This window comes from Anomalospiza imberbis, chromosome 4 (assembly GCF_031753505.1).
Source record: "Anomalospiza imberbis isolate Cuckoo-Finch-1a 21T00152 chromosome 4, ASM3175350v1, whole genome shotgun sequence".
Taxonomy (NCBI): domain Eukaryota; kingdom Metazoa; phylum Chordata; class Aves; order Passeriformes; family Viduidae; genus Anomalospiza; species Anomalospiza imberbis.
In genome coordinates, this window is record NC_089684.1 from 53,440,727 (window position 1) to 53,459,639 (window position 18,913).

At 39.1% G+C, this 18,913-nt stretch overlaps 1 protein-coding gene across 13 annotated transcripts in view; it reads left to right on the forward strand.

The window, feature by feature from the left end:
- The window catches only part of ABLIM2 (actin binding LIM protein family member 2), a 130,224-nt gene that overhangs the window by 49,480 nt on the left and 61,831 nt on the right, over nucleotides 1–18,913 (forward strand). For all 13 annotated transcript variants that reach the window (XM_068188587.1, XM_068188592.1, XM_068188593.1 and 10 more), the window contains exons 4-6: nucleotides 9,876–9,991; nucleotides 13,822–13,948; nucleotides 15,955–16,048. In XM_068188587.1, coding sequence (XP_068044688.1) covers nucleotides 9,876–9,991; nucleotides 13,822–13,948; nucleotides 15,955–16,048 — 337 coding nt within the window. The remainder of the gene's footprint in view (nucleotides 1–9,875; nucleotides 9,992–13,821; nucleotides 13,949–15,954; nucleotides 16,049–18,913) is intronic.

Below are 18,913 nucleotides of genomic sequence, written 5' to 3' on the forward strand. Positions count from 1 at the left end.
TGTGTTTCTGATGCCAGAATGCCCTGAATGCCAGGCATTCAAACCTATTGCCTAGAAATAGGGCTTTTTTTTTACTCACTCCTTAAAAAATTGCAGAATTAAAAAAAAAAAATCTGTAATTTTGAGTGCCTCCCTTTTTTCCAAATGTGTTTTTCTTTTTTATGTTATCTTATGTATGAGGTTTTCAAAGTACTTTAGAAACTTCCACTGTCTTTGTTGTAAGACATTTTGCCCCAACTATTGCTTAATTTCTCTGGTGCCTACTGTTTTTTCATTTGTTGGCCTGAAGTTACAAAGGATTCCGGTGCCAATGGCTGAGTCCTCAGCAGGCTGCTACTAAAGCCCAGTGTAGTTCAGTGGGATCATTTCCCCCATGGGTCCCAAACTCAACAATACAAGGGACTGATGTCATTTTAATCTGCATCTTAATCCTCTTGTGTAGAAATAGCACAAACATATCTATTGAAGACTTCATGAAGAAGCTTGAAGTGCACTAAGCCTTCAGAAAACCTTCAAACTGCTGTTTTAGCAGTTTGCATCAAATGGGAATGCTGCCGTAGTTTCTCTGGCTAAACTTGAGCTTTTAGGAGTACAAGAAAAGCAGCCCCACTTTCAAAGGGTTTCAGACCCCAACGAGGCACTGGTGCTGCACAGTTTAGATGCTCTGTGTGCTGGTGCCTTGTGAGGTGACTGTGCAGTCCCAAACCAGCATGGCCATATCACTGTGGCTGTCTGCCAGCCCAGCCTGCCCTGCCCCTGGAGCTCAGAAATCCTCCTGTGCTGATGCAAGAGCAGGACGTCAAATTCCAGAGCAGCTGTGGCTCGTGACAGAATCTTAATTAAATAAAGCGATTGCACAAATAATAATAATAGCTGTGATAGAGGGGAGACTCTGAGATAGGCAAGCCTTTATTATAATAAATTCTGTCTAAGTTTTGGTCTGTTTAATAGGCAGTTTTTTCTTTTGGATACTTAAAACAAATGTGGAGAGTAAAGATAAGAAAAAATCCCAACATCTTTTTTGTATTTTATTTTTTCTTTTAATAGTGAAGGAAAATTACTTCAAGTGTATCTCATTAATTAACTGCTGGCTATTGGCCTGCAGCCTGGCAGTATTACAGCTCTTGTAGAGATGAGCAGAGCTATTTTTTGGTACCTTTATTCTCAGCACTAGTACTTTCTGTAAAGTGAGGTACTCCGTCATTTAAGAGAAATCGAAAAACTGGTTGATCCCATTTTTCTGGCTAAATGTGCCTGTATCCTCAGTCACACCACTAGAGCTTAGCAGAAATGTATTTAACTGTTATTACTGTACTCAGAAACTACCTACCTTGGGTTTCAGACCATTGGAAATACCAACTGCTGCTTTATTTAGTCAGTCCTTCAGCTGCTGGTTTGGAGTTTGGTGATACAGTTTATTTTGTCTCCCTGGAAATTTGGAATAATTTTCCTTGTGACTAAAATATTTAAGTACCTAACAATTCAGGTGAGTTAAATTGCGGCCCTGGAAATTATTCACATTGCAAATACAATGTGTGCTGAGGATGTGGTAAAGCTTTTAAAAATGAAGTTCCTGACACAGTAATATATCATATAAAAAATAAAATCAGAGATGTTTCCTAACTTTCTGTATAAATAAATAGATGCATTAAATGCTATTTTGCTGTTTCTAGTAGTTCAGTAGAGAGACCCAGATCTGCTTCTGTTGCTTTTCTTGGAAGGACACACAAATTCATATTGTCTTCATCACAGCCAGCTAATGCCCTGCTGACTAGCAGGATTCAATTAGTGTCTCCCAGGGGGGTTGTAACACTGATTTGTGGTGCAGAGCAGCAGAAGAATCCTGTCATGTGTTTATATGCTTTAAATCAGCTTCAATTACCCCTGTCATTGCAAGTCAGACATAACCTGTGTTTTTTATGAGGAAGAGTGTCCTATCTAAACATCATCAGCATTTATTTTATTGAGTGATATCCTCAGTAAAAATAAGGTTGGTAGGCTGTAAAAACATGTTGTTTAAGCCAAAAGAAGGAACTTGTTTGTTCGTTTAAAAAACAATAATAACAAAATAGGGGGGGAAATGGTGTAAAACTCTCTACCTTGATATTTTCTGTGGTGGGAAGAGTCAGGAGAACCATTTGTGCCCTCATTTTCTACACATGGGCGGAAACCTTAAATACTGCGCCAAGGCACACTGTCAGTAGTAGTTAGTGGATGATGCCAACTGCATTTGGCATTACCTTTTACAGCCAGACTTTAATGTGGGTGCTGTGTTAGAAATCTAACCTCCAAAATGGTGTGAATTTGAGAGGTGGTGACTGCCTGCCAGTGGGGCTGATCCTGCTCTCATGGAAACCAAGCCAGGCTCTTACCATCTTCAGCATGAAAACACTGGCAGCAGAAGGCATTTTGCACTCATGACACATTTCTCCAGAATGCTGCAGGATCACTGAATTATTTTAAATGAGCACTGCTGCAAGCCCTATTTCTGTAGCTGCTGAAGTAACACTTCTAAACTGTTTCTACATTGCATAGTAAACCAGTGTCAGTAGCAAGTCCTTTTTTCCCCCCTTATTTTCAGAGAAGATAAGGTTTGAATAGAAACATGTGGGAAGTGTATGGTAGCATCAGTGAGAAAACCTAGCTAGCAGGAGCAGTGGGAAAAAGTCAGCAATCCAAGCCCAGTTGTCTCCTGATATTACTACTGTTGGATGCCACTTGACCCAGTGTCACAGGGAACTGTATTCCTTGTACCTTCTGCACTGCATTTGTAACCTGCTGCCCTCCTCTGTGAAAAAGCTGGAGTGTCAGAAATCCAGCTCATCCTTGGGCATCTCCTGGGAGTCAGATGCTACTGCCCAGGGCTGCCGCAAGCTAAAGTCAAAAAATAAATGAATTAGTATTCAGAGAAAAAACTGGTAGAAGTACAATATACTGTGCCATCCTAGTTGATTGTTTCTCTCCATCTTGTGTTAACCAAGTGGCTCTTTAAAAAAAATCAGGTTTCAGTTGTTTGCTGTGCTGGAGTAAAGATTAAGGGCTTAATCCCTTCTTCTTCCAGTTCTGTTCATAGCCTAGTGAAACCTTTTATCTGCTGTGGTGTTTTGTGATGATAATGCCTAAAACCAGGAATGAGTGGAAGAATAACAACATAGATTGAAAACTGTTGCAGATTAAATGTTTACTCTGAATTCCCAGGAAGTGGCTGAGCAATATTCTTACAGCTTCATTAATTGAAAGGAGCTGTGTCCTCCAGAGGGCTGCCAAAGACATTTCCTTCAAAAGCTTCATGTGTTTGTAAAAGTGAAATAGAAAGAGGGAGAAAATTGAGGCTGGCTGTAGCAATAGAAGCTTAGTTTTATTAAAATAGTGCACATACTTCTTACATATGTGTCGTAGTCAGGACAGTTTGGCTCTTATGTAGGATGGGAAATGGCAGGACATTGAGTCTTTCGGAAAGAAATGGGTTGTCATACCTGTGATAATACTCTGAAAATGGAATTTTCGGGAGATGTCTTAGTGTGTTAACAAGTCCTATAGATTTAGTAAGCATATAAAAGATGTATGGTCTGTCTAATGTGGTACCTAGAGTATGATTTGTGCTACTTGTGGGCTGTTTGTCCTCTGAATATTAAAACAAAATGGGATTTGATTTTACGGGTATTATTGTAATTAGTAAAGTTGGAGGCTTGCTGTTTATGTATCCAGTTGGAGGAGTGTGTATAATAATTACCCCTTTAGTTTCAGTATTCTTGTACTTAAAACTTGGAAAAAAATTGTGGCATCTAAATGATAAAGAGAGGATAACTTGACCCCTAGGTGGAGGATAGATGAGCACATACATCCCTGATTAATAAGGAAATAGGTTTGTGTTGGCTTTACAGAATTTTTATATTTGAGTTTTTCTGAGCTCAGGAAGCTTTCTCTTAAAACAGCATCTTGACAGAAGCTGAATATGTGCCTGTAGAGATGAATAGTATGTGGAGGAAAGAGGCAGATACATATTCTTCAAGGGGTTGCCTAACAAATCCAGCTATAAAACCTCTTTCCACCCATTTGTATTTTTACTGTCTTCAAGAAGGTAATTCACTTTGGCCAGGCAGTTGAATATAAAAAATCAGAAAGCTCAAATTCTTTTCTTTTTTCAGCAGGAGATTGTGTAGTCCTGCATATATAACACCGCTGGTTCTAGAAAGAACTGAGATCTTTTGTGTATGTATGTCTTGAGAAATTAGGATAGTACTGAAAATTAAAAGTTCAAATTCAGTTTTTTCTTAAACATAGCAATCATGACAGACTTTTTGAATATGCTAAACATTTTATTTGCTCTCTTTTTTTTAGTGCTGCTGAATTTGAAAAGGGTTTGGTTTCCACTTAAGCAGTACCTGCTGCTTGTTACGGTATCTCATGAAGTGTTCTTCATCTCACCACCAGTCACCCACTGAACACTGCTAGGTGTTGTAGAAACCTAGAGTGTTGATCCCAAGATTTTGAAATCAGCCTGAGTATTCTTGGCATTTTGATTCTAAACCACATATATTTATCAACATGTGGTTCTTCCTGAACGAAGGCATGGTGGTGTGCTGCTCTTCAGGTTTAAGTCTGTTGCTCTTTAGAGGAAGGGTCTGGAGTGCAAATCATGTGAGGAGCAGCTGGGGGTACTGGAGTTGTTTATCTGGAGAAAAGGAGGCTCGGGGGGTGTTTATTGCTCTCTACAGCTGCCTGACAGGAGGTTGCAATGAGCTGGGTGTCAGTTTATTCTCCCAGGCAACCAGCGATAGGACAAGGGGAAATGTCTTTATGTTGTGCCCAAGGAGGTTCAGATTGGATATTGGGAAAAGCTGCTTCACTGAAAAGGGGCTTAGGCATTGGAACAGGGTGCCCAGGGAACTGATGGAGTCACCATCTCTGGCAGTGTTCACAAAATCAGTAGACATGGCACTATGTGATGACATGAGCATGGTGGTGTTCGGTCAAAGATTGGACTTGATGACTTTGGAGGTCTGCTACAACCTTAGTGATTCCAGGATTCTTTGGTTCTACATGGAGCATCCCCATAGCCCTAGAATAATGTAGGATGGAAGGGATTTGTGGTGGTCCTGTGGTCCAGCCCCTGGCTCAAAGCAAGTCCAGTTTGAGTAGACAGCTGATGGCATTCCTTGGACATATTTCCAGCCGACTCTCTGAACAGTGTGTTCCAGCATTCAACAAGCTCATTGTAATTTTTTTTCCCTTATATTGAGTTGACGTTCCCCATGTTCCAGCTTATATCTGCTGCCTCTTGTCCTTTCACTCTTTACCTCTGAGAAGAGTGTGGCTCCAATTTTGTGTACGTGTCACCAGGTAGTTTTAGGCAGCAACACGATCTCCCCTGGGCAGGTACATCTGCTGCAGTCCCTGCCTGCCCATGTGTCCTGTACTGCAGCTCTGCGTCTCGCCACCTTCCCTGTCTCCTTCCAGTAAATCTTGTCCTGAGGAGCCCAAGATGGTGCCTGCTGCAGTCTCCTAAATGATGAGCAGCAGGGAAGATCACATCCCTGGATCTGCTGGCTACACTAATGCCTCCCAGGATGTGGCTGGCCAGTTGCTGTGGGGACATGCTGCTAACTCCTGTCCAACATGGTGTCCACTGGGACCCCACATCTTCTTAGGCTTTCCAGCTGATTAACCCCTGTGGTGCACTGGTGCAGGGGATTGTTCCTCACTGCTTGCAGGGTTTAGCATTTTCCCTCACTGAAATTTGTGATAGGTAGGTAGCACTCAGTGTCCACTTCATATCATCATTTTAACCCACAGGGATTCATCCCTATGGAGCACCTTGAGGGATGTGATTGTACCAGGTACAAGTTAGAGCAGAATTTGATCCTGCTGGTCCTTAGGTTGCCATCTGACATTACACCTGACCTGGTATCACTGCAGCCAGCAGCTGAAATGAATAGCTTTGCTCTCTCAACAACCTGACCACAGGCTTCTCTTAATTTTCATATATCAAATTTAGTTGACTGTTCAGCCACAGAGTCAGATCAGCAATTTAAAGAATAGATGGGCATCCATCTGCTCTGAAAAAAAAACATAATATTTTCTTTTGTCCTTCCCAGAAAGCTTGAATGATTTGCCCACAGCTGCATAGATTGGGGCATGGTGCAGAGAAAGACCTGACCTTTTGGCATGAGCACACAGTTACCCTGGGTTAGACTGATGGTGATTTGATGTTTTACAATATCGTTTTGTTGGTCACCTCCAGATTTTTTTCTGGGTTTGCAAATATTGTAGGCAGGTGGATAAAACAAAATTTGTTGGGAAATGAGTCATAGATGTATTAAAATTCTGCAAGTCATTTGAGAGAGCTGCTTCAAAAATGCTCTTAATTCTCACTTCAAAAATAGATTATCCAACTGTGAAAATCTCACTGAATATTTATTAAAGGATAAGTAGCTAATTAAAACCCTGTCCTGGTTTTTGCAATACCTAGCAGTGTTCAGTGGGTGACTGGGGGTGAGATATCATTGTATTTGAAGGCAGATTTGCTGCTCTTAGCCTAAAATTATATATATAGTCCTGCTTGCAACTTAGAGAGCTCAGAAACTGAAACCTTGTTAATTGACTGTTACCACCTTCTGTTGTGCCTTCACTCATACTGGCACTGAAATGCTTGAGCAGAGCTGCTGGTGAAAGGGAGGGGTCAGCTGGTGCAGGAAAAGTGACAGATATGGTGGGTATGAATTCCCAGTGAACAAGACAGTGAAACAAACTTTGAGACTTACTTATGGGTTTAGAAGACATGTGAGGGGTCTTCTAAACCCATAAGTGAGGGGAGGAAATGTCTGCCTGTACCTTGGGGTGGACAGCTCCAAGGAACTTTTATCTGAGGTTTTTAGAGCAAGATGTCTTGCATATTTGGTGAACAATAAAGAACCAAAATTGTTGCCCTCTTGCATTGGAATGGAACAGCATGATGATTAGGTACTGAACTCTTAGAAAATAAACCAAATACAGTATTTTTATGGGCTAGGAAACCCCCTATGTACCCTCCCATCTAAAGAGGCTCTGTGACTTTCTGTGGTGCCTATGAGCTTTGGCATGTTTGAAGGTGTCATCTGCCTGGTTCTGTCTTTGAGCCATAGGAGGTCGATAATCCTCTTCTTCTCCTCTAGCTTTAACTTATTTCGTTTTAGATTGCCCAATTGCATAGGCAATGATGAGATGAGCCAATTCAAAGTGGGCAGTCCCTGCTTCTACATTAGCTTGGTGCATCTGTTTGAGAGGGGCTTCTGTGCTCCATTGGAAGTTCAGCTGGATCTTTATTCGGTATATCCCTGAGTCAGGAAGATGCAATTTTTAGATATACCTTACCTCTCCCTACTGCTCCTTATATACTACGTACAAGATTGTTCAGTAGTCACAGTCATTCTTCAGAGCTCCATCTTCTTCACTGCTCACAGCTCCAGCACGTCACCATCCCCAGGATTATTAATGGTGCAAAGCCTGCTGTTTTACTGAGACATCTCATGAGAGCCCAGCTGGGTCGTGAGCTGAGCCCAGCCTTGGTTCCCATGGAGACTGTGGCAAAACACAGTTGAAGGTACTGTCCTGTCCAGGGCATGCAGTTGTGCATAGGAATGAAAGATGCCAGGGTGGTTGTGTGATGGCATCAGGGGAGCAGGGTGCTGCTTTTGTGGGGGTTTAATTTGGAGCAGATTACCAGTGGTTATAATAAGTCTGCATGTATCTGTAAGTCAAGATGAGATGTCTTCCTGCAAACATGCAGGAGATCAGATACAAGTTCTTGTCTCAGTTTTGGAATGGTTGAAGTCCCTTGGCTTGTGTCTTTCCAGGTCAATTAGTAGTGCTAAGTTCTAGGCTTGGTTTTGTAATATTTCTTTAAAATAAAAACATGAATAAATGGTTTCTTTCACATTTACAATAGAAAACTAGGAAAGCATTTGAATTGTATCACTTCATTTTTGAGACAGTTTTTGGTATATAGTAATGAATTTTTATTATCTATATAGAAGTGTATCACATTTGCTAATTTTTACTCAAATGTATTTATGTACATTTGAGTAAGCTTTGGGTTGGTCCAGATGACTTCAGAGGTCCTTTCCAACTTCAACTCTTCTGTGAGCTCATAAAGCTCTTTTATTATTTCACATATTAGAAGTATCTCTGACTTCAAAAAGTATCAAAATCTGTTGCAGACAACAGTTATGACCTAAAAGATAGCGTTGGGACTTTTTTTGAATCAGTACCACAGGACCTTGCTGCTGCTGCAAGACAGAACAGGTTTGCTCACTGGAGTGCAGCTCCACCACATCCTGCCTGTCACACTAGAGGCAGTTTTGTCTTCTGGTTAGGTTATTGAGTAAAATTCATGGTAAAAAATCCTCCTTGAAACAGATGGAAATTTAGGCCTCCTGGATCTATGCTAACATGGTGTTGGACCTCGTTGCACACAGATCATTAAGTTGGGTCAGAGAGTAAGGCAATATTAAAGGCTATTTCCATAAAGCTTTTTTTCCTTATCGTAACTTTAGGTAAGTGACAAGGTAGGATGTTTTTTTGAGTATAAAGACTTGAGAAAGAGAAAAAAAAAAGTTTAATGCAGAATTCATTATCAGATATCAAAAATACAATAATATTTACACTCCATGTGTTCTCATGATTTTTTAAATTATCACCAGTGGTCCAAAATGGATGGCACTTAGCTGGTTTCAAATATATTTTAGTAACATTATATAGAAACAAAGGACAGCATTGCTTCAGTTCTTTTTCTAAGTAATAAAAAAATTATTTTAATTTAATTGCACCTGGGAGCAATTCAAGTGTAATTCAAGTGTATAATAAGCTTCTCTTAGGCAGTTTAGGGAGCAAAATAATGTTTAAGTTTAACACAAAGTATCTGTGTAGCTTTTATTGTGGAAACAACTTTGCAATTGGTATGAATTTGATGGCATTTGTGGGAGAATGCCATGAGTTTTAATGAAATGCTAATGAAATAGTGTGGTCAGATGGACTTCAACATGAAGCAGAAGGTGTGTGTTATGTTTGTGCCCCATTAATCCATATTTTGATAGCTTGGATGGGGATTTAGTTGGACATGAGCTTTGGGTGGAGTGAAATGTGTTTCTAAAGCCTCACTATCCTTTGCTGCATATGAAGTGATTTGTCCATCTGGTTCCCTTAGAGGAAAAGCCTCAGTGGTTTCTGTGCCCAGACAAGGAAGTGCACAGCAGAGAGCTTTTGTTTTAAGAACACTGATAAAAAGGAATGATTTAATTAAGTGTAAGGAGAGCTGTGTTGGGTAGGAAAAACAAATAATGTAGACACTGTGGGTTTTCTAACTGGGATAGGTTTTTTCTCTTTGAGAGTTCACTAACATTTGCTTTCTGAGCACACAGATTAAGAGAAAGACTTTGATGTGATAAAAGTTGTGAGGCCAAGTACTGATTTTTAATGTATAAAAGTCATCGCTCTCGTGCAGCTATTTAACAACATAAAAGCGGCTGCATTTGCCTCTACTTAACTCCCTGTAATGCCAGTTTTATTTTCATTCTGTAACTGATCCTGTTAGTGATGAACTCTGGCTGATACTACATTTCATAGATACACAACAATTTGGACTTGAGTGCTCACTGTGTTTTTGTATCTTTAGATACTATTATTTTTCCTGAGAAGCTGTAACCATCTGCATTTGAAGTTGTATGTTTGATATGTCCCTTTGATACTAAAGCTTCTAAGTGGCTGGAAAACTGAATGAGAACTGGGCAAGCAGAGAAAAAGAAGCCAGAGTATAATCAGTTCCTTTATGGAAAGATATTTTATTTTGATAAAGGCATGAGACTGTAACCAGTTTGCTTTTGTTTCTGCTGTTGTAGGTTGCCTTTCCCTGCGGGTGACCGGGTAACTTTTAATGGGAAGGAATGCATCTGCCAGAAATGTTCCCTGCCCCCTTCCAGCAGCACTGGCTCCTTCCCTGTACAGAGCCTGCGAAGTAAGTACAGATTTCTGCTCTTTTCAGACAGCATTTTCTACTCTTTTCTTAGTCTGCACAGGTTTCAATAACATAATTTTACACCAGTATGTAAAATTGGAACTTCTACTACTCTGCTGCATAAGAGGTGTCATGAAATTCGAGGTAGCCATGTGAAAAAGTATAGTGGTTTTTCAAGAAAGTCTGATATTAAAAAGAAACACAGATGTTGCCATTATAGGATTAACAATACATTAAACCTCTCAAAGATTTGATTAAAATGAATTAAATCAAATTATTTGGAGAAAAACATAATATAGGTGCTAATATTTTTGAGGATTTAGTCCAGTCCATCTGAAATAAAAGCCAGTGTGAGATTTAATGATTTTTAAGTGTTCCAGTATTGCTTCAGAAAATATCAGTGTCAGGACTTCATGGCTAAATACTACACAGCAAGGGGTTTAATGTGTGAAGTGTCAGTGGAGGGCATTCACCTTGACCTCAGACTATTGTGCACTATCAGAAGATACAAACACTATGGGAAAGAAATGTGGTCTTTTCACACCAACTCCTTTGCAGTAGATCATAGAGAGGTGATGTTGCTCTGAACTCTGTTCCTCTGCTGTTTTGCTCATCAAGTGCTGCCATGCTTTAGGAGTCCACCACTACCTTTATGAAATTAAACAGCAGCAGCATTTCAATTAAACAGAAAAGAAAGAAACATTTTTAATGACTGTTACATCAAGCTGGATTCAGCATGGCTGAGGAAGGGCCCCATGGATTGCTCATCTTCTGCATCAGGAATCTGGCCCACTTCTGGGAGAAATCTCTCCTTTTTTTCTCTTTCTTTTTTCCCCTACATTTCTTCACAGAAGTTTTCACCATCTCCTTTCTACAGTTCATCAGCAAAAGCTGCTGTGTAAATGCTCTGTGAGATGCTCTACTGATTCCTCTTGCTAATGCTATTCTCTTTTGGGGATAGGTTGGCCCTCTCTGTTAGGTGCTTTCTCTTGTCACTTATTCCAGAGATGGATCCTCCTTGGCCATCTTTGCTGTCTCCTTGTCATATGTGAAAAGTGCCTTTGACTATAATGGACATTATTTGCCTGCTTGAGTACTGACAGAACAAGTTCATTTGATTATCTGTGATACAGAATCCTTTAATGTATTTACATTCCCTTTCTCTGTGCACACGCACACTGTGGAGAGTTTTTCTTCTCATTGCACTTCCTCAGCTCTCTTGGGTCACTGCACTGAGCCTTCCCAGAGCACAGATACCTGCAAACATCAGCAAACCACTTGCCTCAGAAGGAAACAGCACTGGGAGCAAGCACACCTCTGTGGCAAAACCTGACCCTAGAAAATAAAAGTTTACCTTTTCCCCACGTTGCATAGAGCACTGAATGGTGAATCTCCTGGGAAGAGCTTTCTTGGAAAAGACATTAATGCTTTAAACAAGCAACTCTTGCTAGTAGTGCACAAAAACATGACCTCAGGCAAACTTTTTCGAGGAAAAAGTAGTACATTGACCCGCTGTTACATTGGGTTTGTTCCTGTCTCAGAACTGTCTGTTGTGTACCATGAGGGCTGTGCCCCAGCCTATTTATCTTGGCAGTGCTTTCAGAACATCTCTTGGGGACTCATTGATTTCCCAGCATCACTGCCCTCTCTGACAAGTCCTTGTATTTTCATCCTCCCCTTTTGCTTTAATCCCCTTCATGCATTCCATTTGGAACAAATGAAGAATGTAAAATACTTGCTTTCTGCCTGAGTCCTTGAATTTTTTATTATATAAGTACCTACCTCTCTGTTTTGTTTTGTTTTATAAAACAGTAGCTCTGAAAACCTCTTGTGACAGTGTTGATTTTGAGAGAGTACTCAAGGAAGAATATTAACATGTAGCAGCAAATTGATGTGTTATGCAGAGTTATTGCTTGAAATTAGTTGAGTCACCAAAGGATGCTGCATCCAAGATGGGAAGAAGACAAGGACATGCATCAGTAGGCACTGTTGGCATAGCAACCACAATATTTGTTTGTAATTATCTGGCACTTTACAGAAAAAACAGCAGTTGGGAATAAAAAAAAGTAGCTCACAAAATGCTGCATTTCTGCCCACCCAAGCTTAAACCAGCTGAAAGGTGAATGACATTTGAGCACATGATGTTGTGTTCAGTTTGTGAAATAAACCCTCAAGCAGTCGGATTAAATTAGATTTCCAGATGAATCCCCAGTACAGGGGAGATCACAAACAAATTTCTGATTGCAGTTGAACAACAGATAGTGTAGAATACTGCAGGGACTAAAACCAGACACACACCCAAATGTTCTTTATTATTAGTAAAACTCAAATGTTCTGATTTGCAGTGCACATGCTTTTGTGCTAGGCTTGTTTCCAGGTATGGGAAACGAGGGTAACAATAAAGAGACACATTTTTGCTCCCTCAATAAATTCCAAATCCACTAAAGGAAAATACAAACTATGCTTTATCACTGTGTGCTCAGAAATGAAGCATTTACAGTTTCACTTACTGTCTCATTAGGGTCATGTAACCAGTGAAATACAGTCTTAAATCAGAAGTTTTTAAGAGGACTGCTTAAATGTTTTAATGAGATCCTAGGTTGAGAGTTCTTTCTTAATAACTAGATAAATCTTTCTAATGCATTTGCATCGCTTTCTTTTCCATGCAAGACATTATTATGGGTTTGTTTTCTCTCCTGGCATTTCTGAATGATTCAGGTTTTGTCTTTTCTCTAGAAAATTGTTGGTATACCTGAAGAATTTCTAAAAACACTCATATTTTTCCACATGAGATGAAAGATATTTTATGGAGGATTAGAAGGATTACTGAGATATTGCTACTAGAATCAATTTATCACTGGCATTTATCCCTTTTTTTCCCACATATTCTGACTATTTTAACATTTAGTAAGAAAATCATCCATAGACAGGAAATCTGTAGAGTGAAGAGTGAGAGATGGACCTTGTAGAGTATTAGAGGGTTCATTTGGGATATAGAGAACCAGATCCAAATCCCATGTCTACGTAACATCTCTGAAGAGGGCAGAAACTGATTGTAGGTTTGGCTTTTGCTAGCTTAGTCAAAATCTTTCACTGTTAAAAAGAAAGACAACCAAATCCCCAGACAGTCTTGTTCTCAGTTACTCTTTCTGGGCAGCATAACTGGTTTACCTACAGCCTGTTAAACCAACATAGACTAACCTCTTTTACCAGTTATTGCATGTTTTACATGTATTTTTTGTTAGCACATCTTGGAGCTTTGTGTAAGTGAATTTTTATGGAGAATAAATACATAGATGGCCATCACTTTCACATATTGAAATGTCACTAATGCCTCTTAAGTATTGATGTGTTTTTCCTGGTTACAGGACATTTCATACCAGAATTTCAGCTTGAATTTTTTTCATGGTTGAGAAAAGAATTTTGAAATAAGTAGAGCTTGCAGATCCAAATTCAAAGGCTAATATGAAGAATCAGTTTTGTTTTACTCTTTGTCTTTTTTAATTATTTTATCAGGCTGATTTGTGATGCTTGAAAAATTAATCAGCAAAACTTCATTTTTTTAAACACAGCATAAATGACTTAAAATAAAGCCTAAGTCACTAGGAAACTGAAGTCATCAGCTTTTTTCTTTGAATGATGCATGTTTTTTAGCTATTTCAGAGCTTTCTAAGGGCAGCAACACTTGCCATCCGTCACTGAGCAGTGGAGTGAGCAGTGGCCCTCGTGAGCTGTTACTGGGACACTGATGGATCCTTGTACTGCTGCAACCAACTGCTGCATGACCACCTAAAGAAAATGATTCATTCATTTGGGTTTTTCTTTTGCAGATTGTGGGGGTTGTGGTTCAGAAATAAAAAATGGTCAGTCCTTGGTCGCCTTGGACAAACACTGGCATTTGGGCTGTTTTAAGTGCAATACATGTGGCAAGCTACTGAATGCAGAGTATATCAGCAAGTAAGTAAAGGAGTATTTTGACCTTTTTAAAGCATTCTTTTAATGCCAAATAATTTATCATTTCATACCCTTTATTTTATATATGTTTATATATATATACACACACATATATATATATATGTTCAAAAATATATAAGATATTAGATATTATTGTCTAAATTATTATCTAAATTGTATTAAAAAAATGAAATGGAGAAAATTTGAAGTCACATTTTTCCATTTACCTGGAATGGGACTTGACAAAGCAGCTATGCTACAGAAAGGCAGCAGGTGGAATATGTTTTCAAGACCAAATGTATGTCCTTAGTTACCTATGGTTTTGCTCTCTGTGATGCTGTAATGTAAACAAGCAGGTACTGTTCTTTCTATATGTATTACATAAGAAGAAATGTTAGCCAGAAGTTCATTAAGGATGTACATACCATGTTTTTGTGCTGCTCCAGACCCTTATGCTGTCAGATTTGGACTGAATGTGATGGCAGCACTGAGAAACAGCACAAAGCACACACACAGGCCACGTCCCATGTCAACACTCTCATCATGCCAGTGACATGCAGGTCTTTCACTGGCCAAGGCTCTGGGATTAATTTCTGGTTCAGAGAAATGTGTTATGTTGAAATTTTCTTAAGCAGCAAAGTAACTCAGTCACCAGTGCCCAGAGATGATGGAGTTTCAGAGCCTGTCCCCCACTGACTTTAAACAATTCTTTGGATTTCTTTTAACACAAGTACAACACTTAATTTCACAGCAGCATGCACTGGAGTACAATATTTATTAAAAGGGTGTACTTAAATAAGGTTTTTTTTAATTGTCTCAGTGTTGAGCTAGTCTGCTGTATTTTAGTACAGTGCTTTTTTTTGCTTGTTATTGAATATAACCCCCCACCCCCCGTAAATTGTAAAGATATAATTATTGCAAAATCATCTTTTTAAAAAGGCTAAATGCCAAATAAAATAACTCAAGAGAAGAAACATCCTGTCTTTAATTAATTCAGTTAATTATTGTGATAACTTCTAGGTTAGCCTCTAAGAAATCCAACTTCCAGGCTATAAAATTAATTTCTATGTTTCTCCAGGGAAATATCTGATAAAATTATGCGTCTGCTAATAAATCATGGTCTGCTTTAGTATAATAAACAAAACATATTTAACTATGTTTAACTTGAACTTTGAAACACGAGAAGAATCTCCTGTTTCTTTTTAGAGCAATTTGTTTTCATTCATCAGTTTAATGGTCTACATGTACAATTTAGTAAAATTGTAAAATGTAAAATTAACAGGTTCTTGTCAGGGCAGTAGTCCAAATGTTCTGGTTTTGACACTTTAAAATAAAAGCTGAGACTCTACGTTTTTTTTCTTCATATCTCTAAATTGTGCCTTAACTCACTGGTGGTGGTGAAATAGCTGCTTACATCGTGCATGAACACACTGCTGCTCAGGCTGAATTCTTGTAGTCATTGCTGGCTTCTGTGGAGCACATTCCCAAGTTGTTTGATCTATGACTCTCTTTAAGCAAGTCCACTCAAGAGTGCCAGTTGATTTAAATGTTTATCAAAACTTGGTTTACAGACAAAATATTTGAGAAGTTACTCTCTGCAATCTCAGCTGAAGGATTAGATAATACATATATCAGATGTTACATCAATGGGATGAATTAGATGATAAGAAGGGAAGAATAATATGTAGAAGTAACTATCCTTCCACAGAGGGGGAAACTCGTGAAAGAATTTAATGGGTAACATGATTAAATAGGTGGTGTGAGGGTCTCAGAGACTGAGTGTTATTACTAGGCTGATGTTTAGCAACAAAGGAGAAAAGTGGTCCAAAATAGTTGTTTATTACTATTCAGCTTTTTATGATATTAATAAATACGAGATACTTGGGAGGCAGGAAGGCCCATAAATACCCTATAAAGTGTTGAAACAATGACATTTAAGATGCATAATCTCCCAGTAAACTGTAAGCTTACATAAAGCAGCATCTGTACAGCCTGTGGTTCTTCCCTAGGGATGGGGTTCCATACTGCGAAGCAGACTACCACGCCAAGTTTGGTATCAGGTGTGACAACTGTGAAAAGTACATCACAGGAAGAGTGCTCGAGGTAAGGAGAACCTGTCATTCAAGTACATCTCAACGTGTACAAAAAGACTAGCTCTTTTGGGTTTAGTCCTGTGCTCACAAACAAGTGTTAATGCAACAGCTTAATGTTACTTTTATTAAATACCAGGAACTTTTTCTGTAATTGGGTTTTTTGTTTCTTCTGTTAATGATTTGGCAATACACAAACTCCCTAAATGGATATTTATGGTACTAGAGAATGTTCAGGCAGCAGAAGTAATAAATGAATGTGTTATCAGGCACATTTTAAAACTTGCACTAAATTAATTTGTAATTTCTGGGTTTTTTTATTCTCTTTTATGTTCCCCAAATATAGGATGAAGCTGTTGATAAGTAAAATGAATTATTTGAACTATGTTTTTGCAACCAGAAATGAACTGTGTGGCAGAGATTTTTTTGCACTTGTTGTTCTAAGAAGCAGGAAGTTGTTTAGTGTAGGTGTATGTTTTTTGTATGCAAAAATTTCCATTTAACTGACCCAGTGTCACAAAATTAATATATTCCTTTGATCAAGATAAAATTTATCCTTGGATCTAAGTGTATTGTTACCCTGTCAGTGTCATTTATGATCTACTTTTTCTTTCTGCTTTTCCCTGTGAAAAGTCCAAGCAGTGCTGGAGTTAGGGAGAGTTGCTCAGTTCACTCTTTTCTCTTCATCAGCTAAAAAAGCCTGGAGAAGTCCCAAATGGCTTCCACCAGAGAAGGATCTGCTTGGAGTCACACAAAGTCTTAATATCCAAGTGGTGGACAAGTATAACTTGTTAGGAACTGATGAGCAAGTATCCATACCAGATGGGAGTCTGTATTGGATGGGATGATATGGTGTTAACATAAGCGTGAGAGACTTCTCCATTAATAAATGTTTTTACAGACCTCTCCAAAAAGAGATTTCTAGAAGGGAATTTAAAAGAGTATAAAGACAATTTTCTCACTTTTTTGCACACAGTTGTCTCAACTGGAAGAGGCAAAACAAAAGAAAACGTCTTAAAACCTTCAAAAATGTAAAAGGTGACCAGTGGAAGCTGTTACATGTTTTCGAAAGCGTCAACCATTGACATTGAAGGAAAGGGAGCAAAAGGGTGTGAGATTTGAAAGTGAAGGTAATTAAGAGAGGTGAATGCAAAGAGAGAGTTAAAGCTGTGGCAAATTTGGAGTGCACTTACTCAGAGCAGTTTACAAGGAGTGATTAATACTGAGATAGGAGAAGAACAGAAGCTCCAGTTTCTGTACTGACTCTTGGCTTCACAATATTGTGTTTTTCTGTCCTGGTTCTTGCCTTGAAATATGTGCAAGAATGCTCTTTTTATGTGGTAATAATTTACCTGCAGTATGGTTAAACAATAGCATGTGGTGTGATGTGATTAAGAACTGGGTCCTTACTGTCTCCATGGGTAATAAAAAGAAAAAAAAAGCCTTAAAAATCTGTATAGTAACAGTACCAAGTGTGATTTGTGGAACCTGGGAGCACATGTGACTGTAGTTGATTCTTCTGACTGCTTGGTGAGTGTCCTGAATAGAAAGACAGTTCCTTGTTTTTATTGTAGATGAGCCAGTAGCAAACTTGGGAAAAGCTAATTTTTGAAAGCTATTTTAGGAATTCTACCATGACAGATTACATATGATGGTGTTGGTCAGTGTACGTGTGTGTCCCTCTCCTCTCCATTCCCCAGTGTTGCTCTAAGGACAGCTCTGTACCACTGATCCTCATCTTGCTTTGGTACTGGTTCAAGCTGAGAGCTACGTTCATTGGTCTGTGGCATTTAACTGTGGAAAAAATACTAATGCAAGATACTAAAACCTTTAAAAAAAGTAGATGAGGAGAAAGGACTTTCAGCATCTGTAAAAGCACAGATACTATCATTGGGAAACAGGAAACATAAGTTGAGGTTAGACTGGAGCAGGAAATGGATTTGAATGGTTACAATGACTTTTAATGTCTGGACACTTGTTGGAACAACCTGGAAATTTTATGATCTGTAAATTTTTTTTATGTAGAACTGTACAAAACAGTTTGTTGGTTTGTGTGCAGCAAAGCTAATGAATCTTGAACATGGGTGCATGTCACATATCCTAGCATTCTGCTGTCACAGTAGATCCTGTTCCTCACAACATCTCCCAGGATATCTGCTCCCATCCCCTCTGTTTTTCCGTGACACATCTGAACAGCTTTCTGTACATTCCTGCTGCCTCACGGTGACTCACACTGTGAGCCTTCTCCCATGGTGATCAGCCTGGATTTCCATGACTCTTTGGAGCTCTGTAAAGGATCACTTAAAGCAGCCATTGAGTTTTAGTGTGGACTGTGGAGAGCAGCTGGATGAGGGGTAATGCACACACCTCGTTTCAGTAGGAAGCCAAACAAAAAGTCACAGTCTGAGCAAACAGCTTTGAAAGGACACCGAGAGCGTGTCCGTAGCTAACGCGGTTAAGGCATTTGTTGTTTGTGTGCAGCAGATGGACTTGCTCAAAAGGCTTGGAACTGGGCTGATCTTTTCTCTCTCTCTCTGGTCTTGGTATTGAACTTGATGGCTGTTTGTTGCTAGCAGGCTAATTGGTGTGTTTGTGTATCTCCTGGTCAGGAGGACAGAGAAAATGCAGGGTAGTCATGCCCGTTCTTTGTTGTAGGATGTATTATTAGTGGAGTTGTCTGGAATATCGACACATTTTTCAAAACATCACTATTTCTTTTAACCATCTTGAATATTATCTGGAGGAACACAGAAATAATAGGGCAAATTGCTCTTAAAGTGGGGGGAAATCTTGACAGGAATACTTACTAGGCAGGGGAATACTCTCCCAAGGGAGCTGCTGGAAACTATCACTTTGAAAGTCTTGTAACAAGATTGGA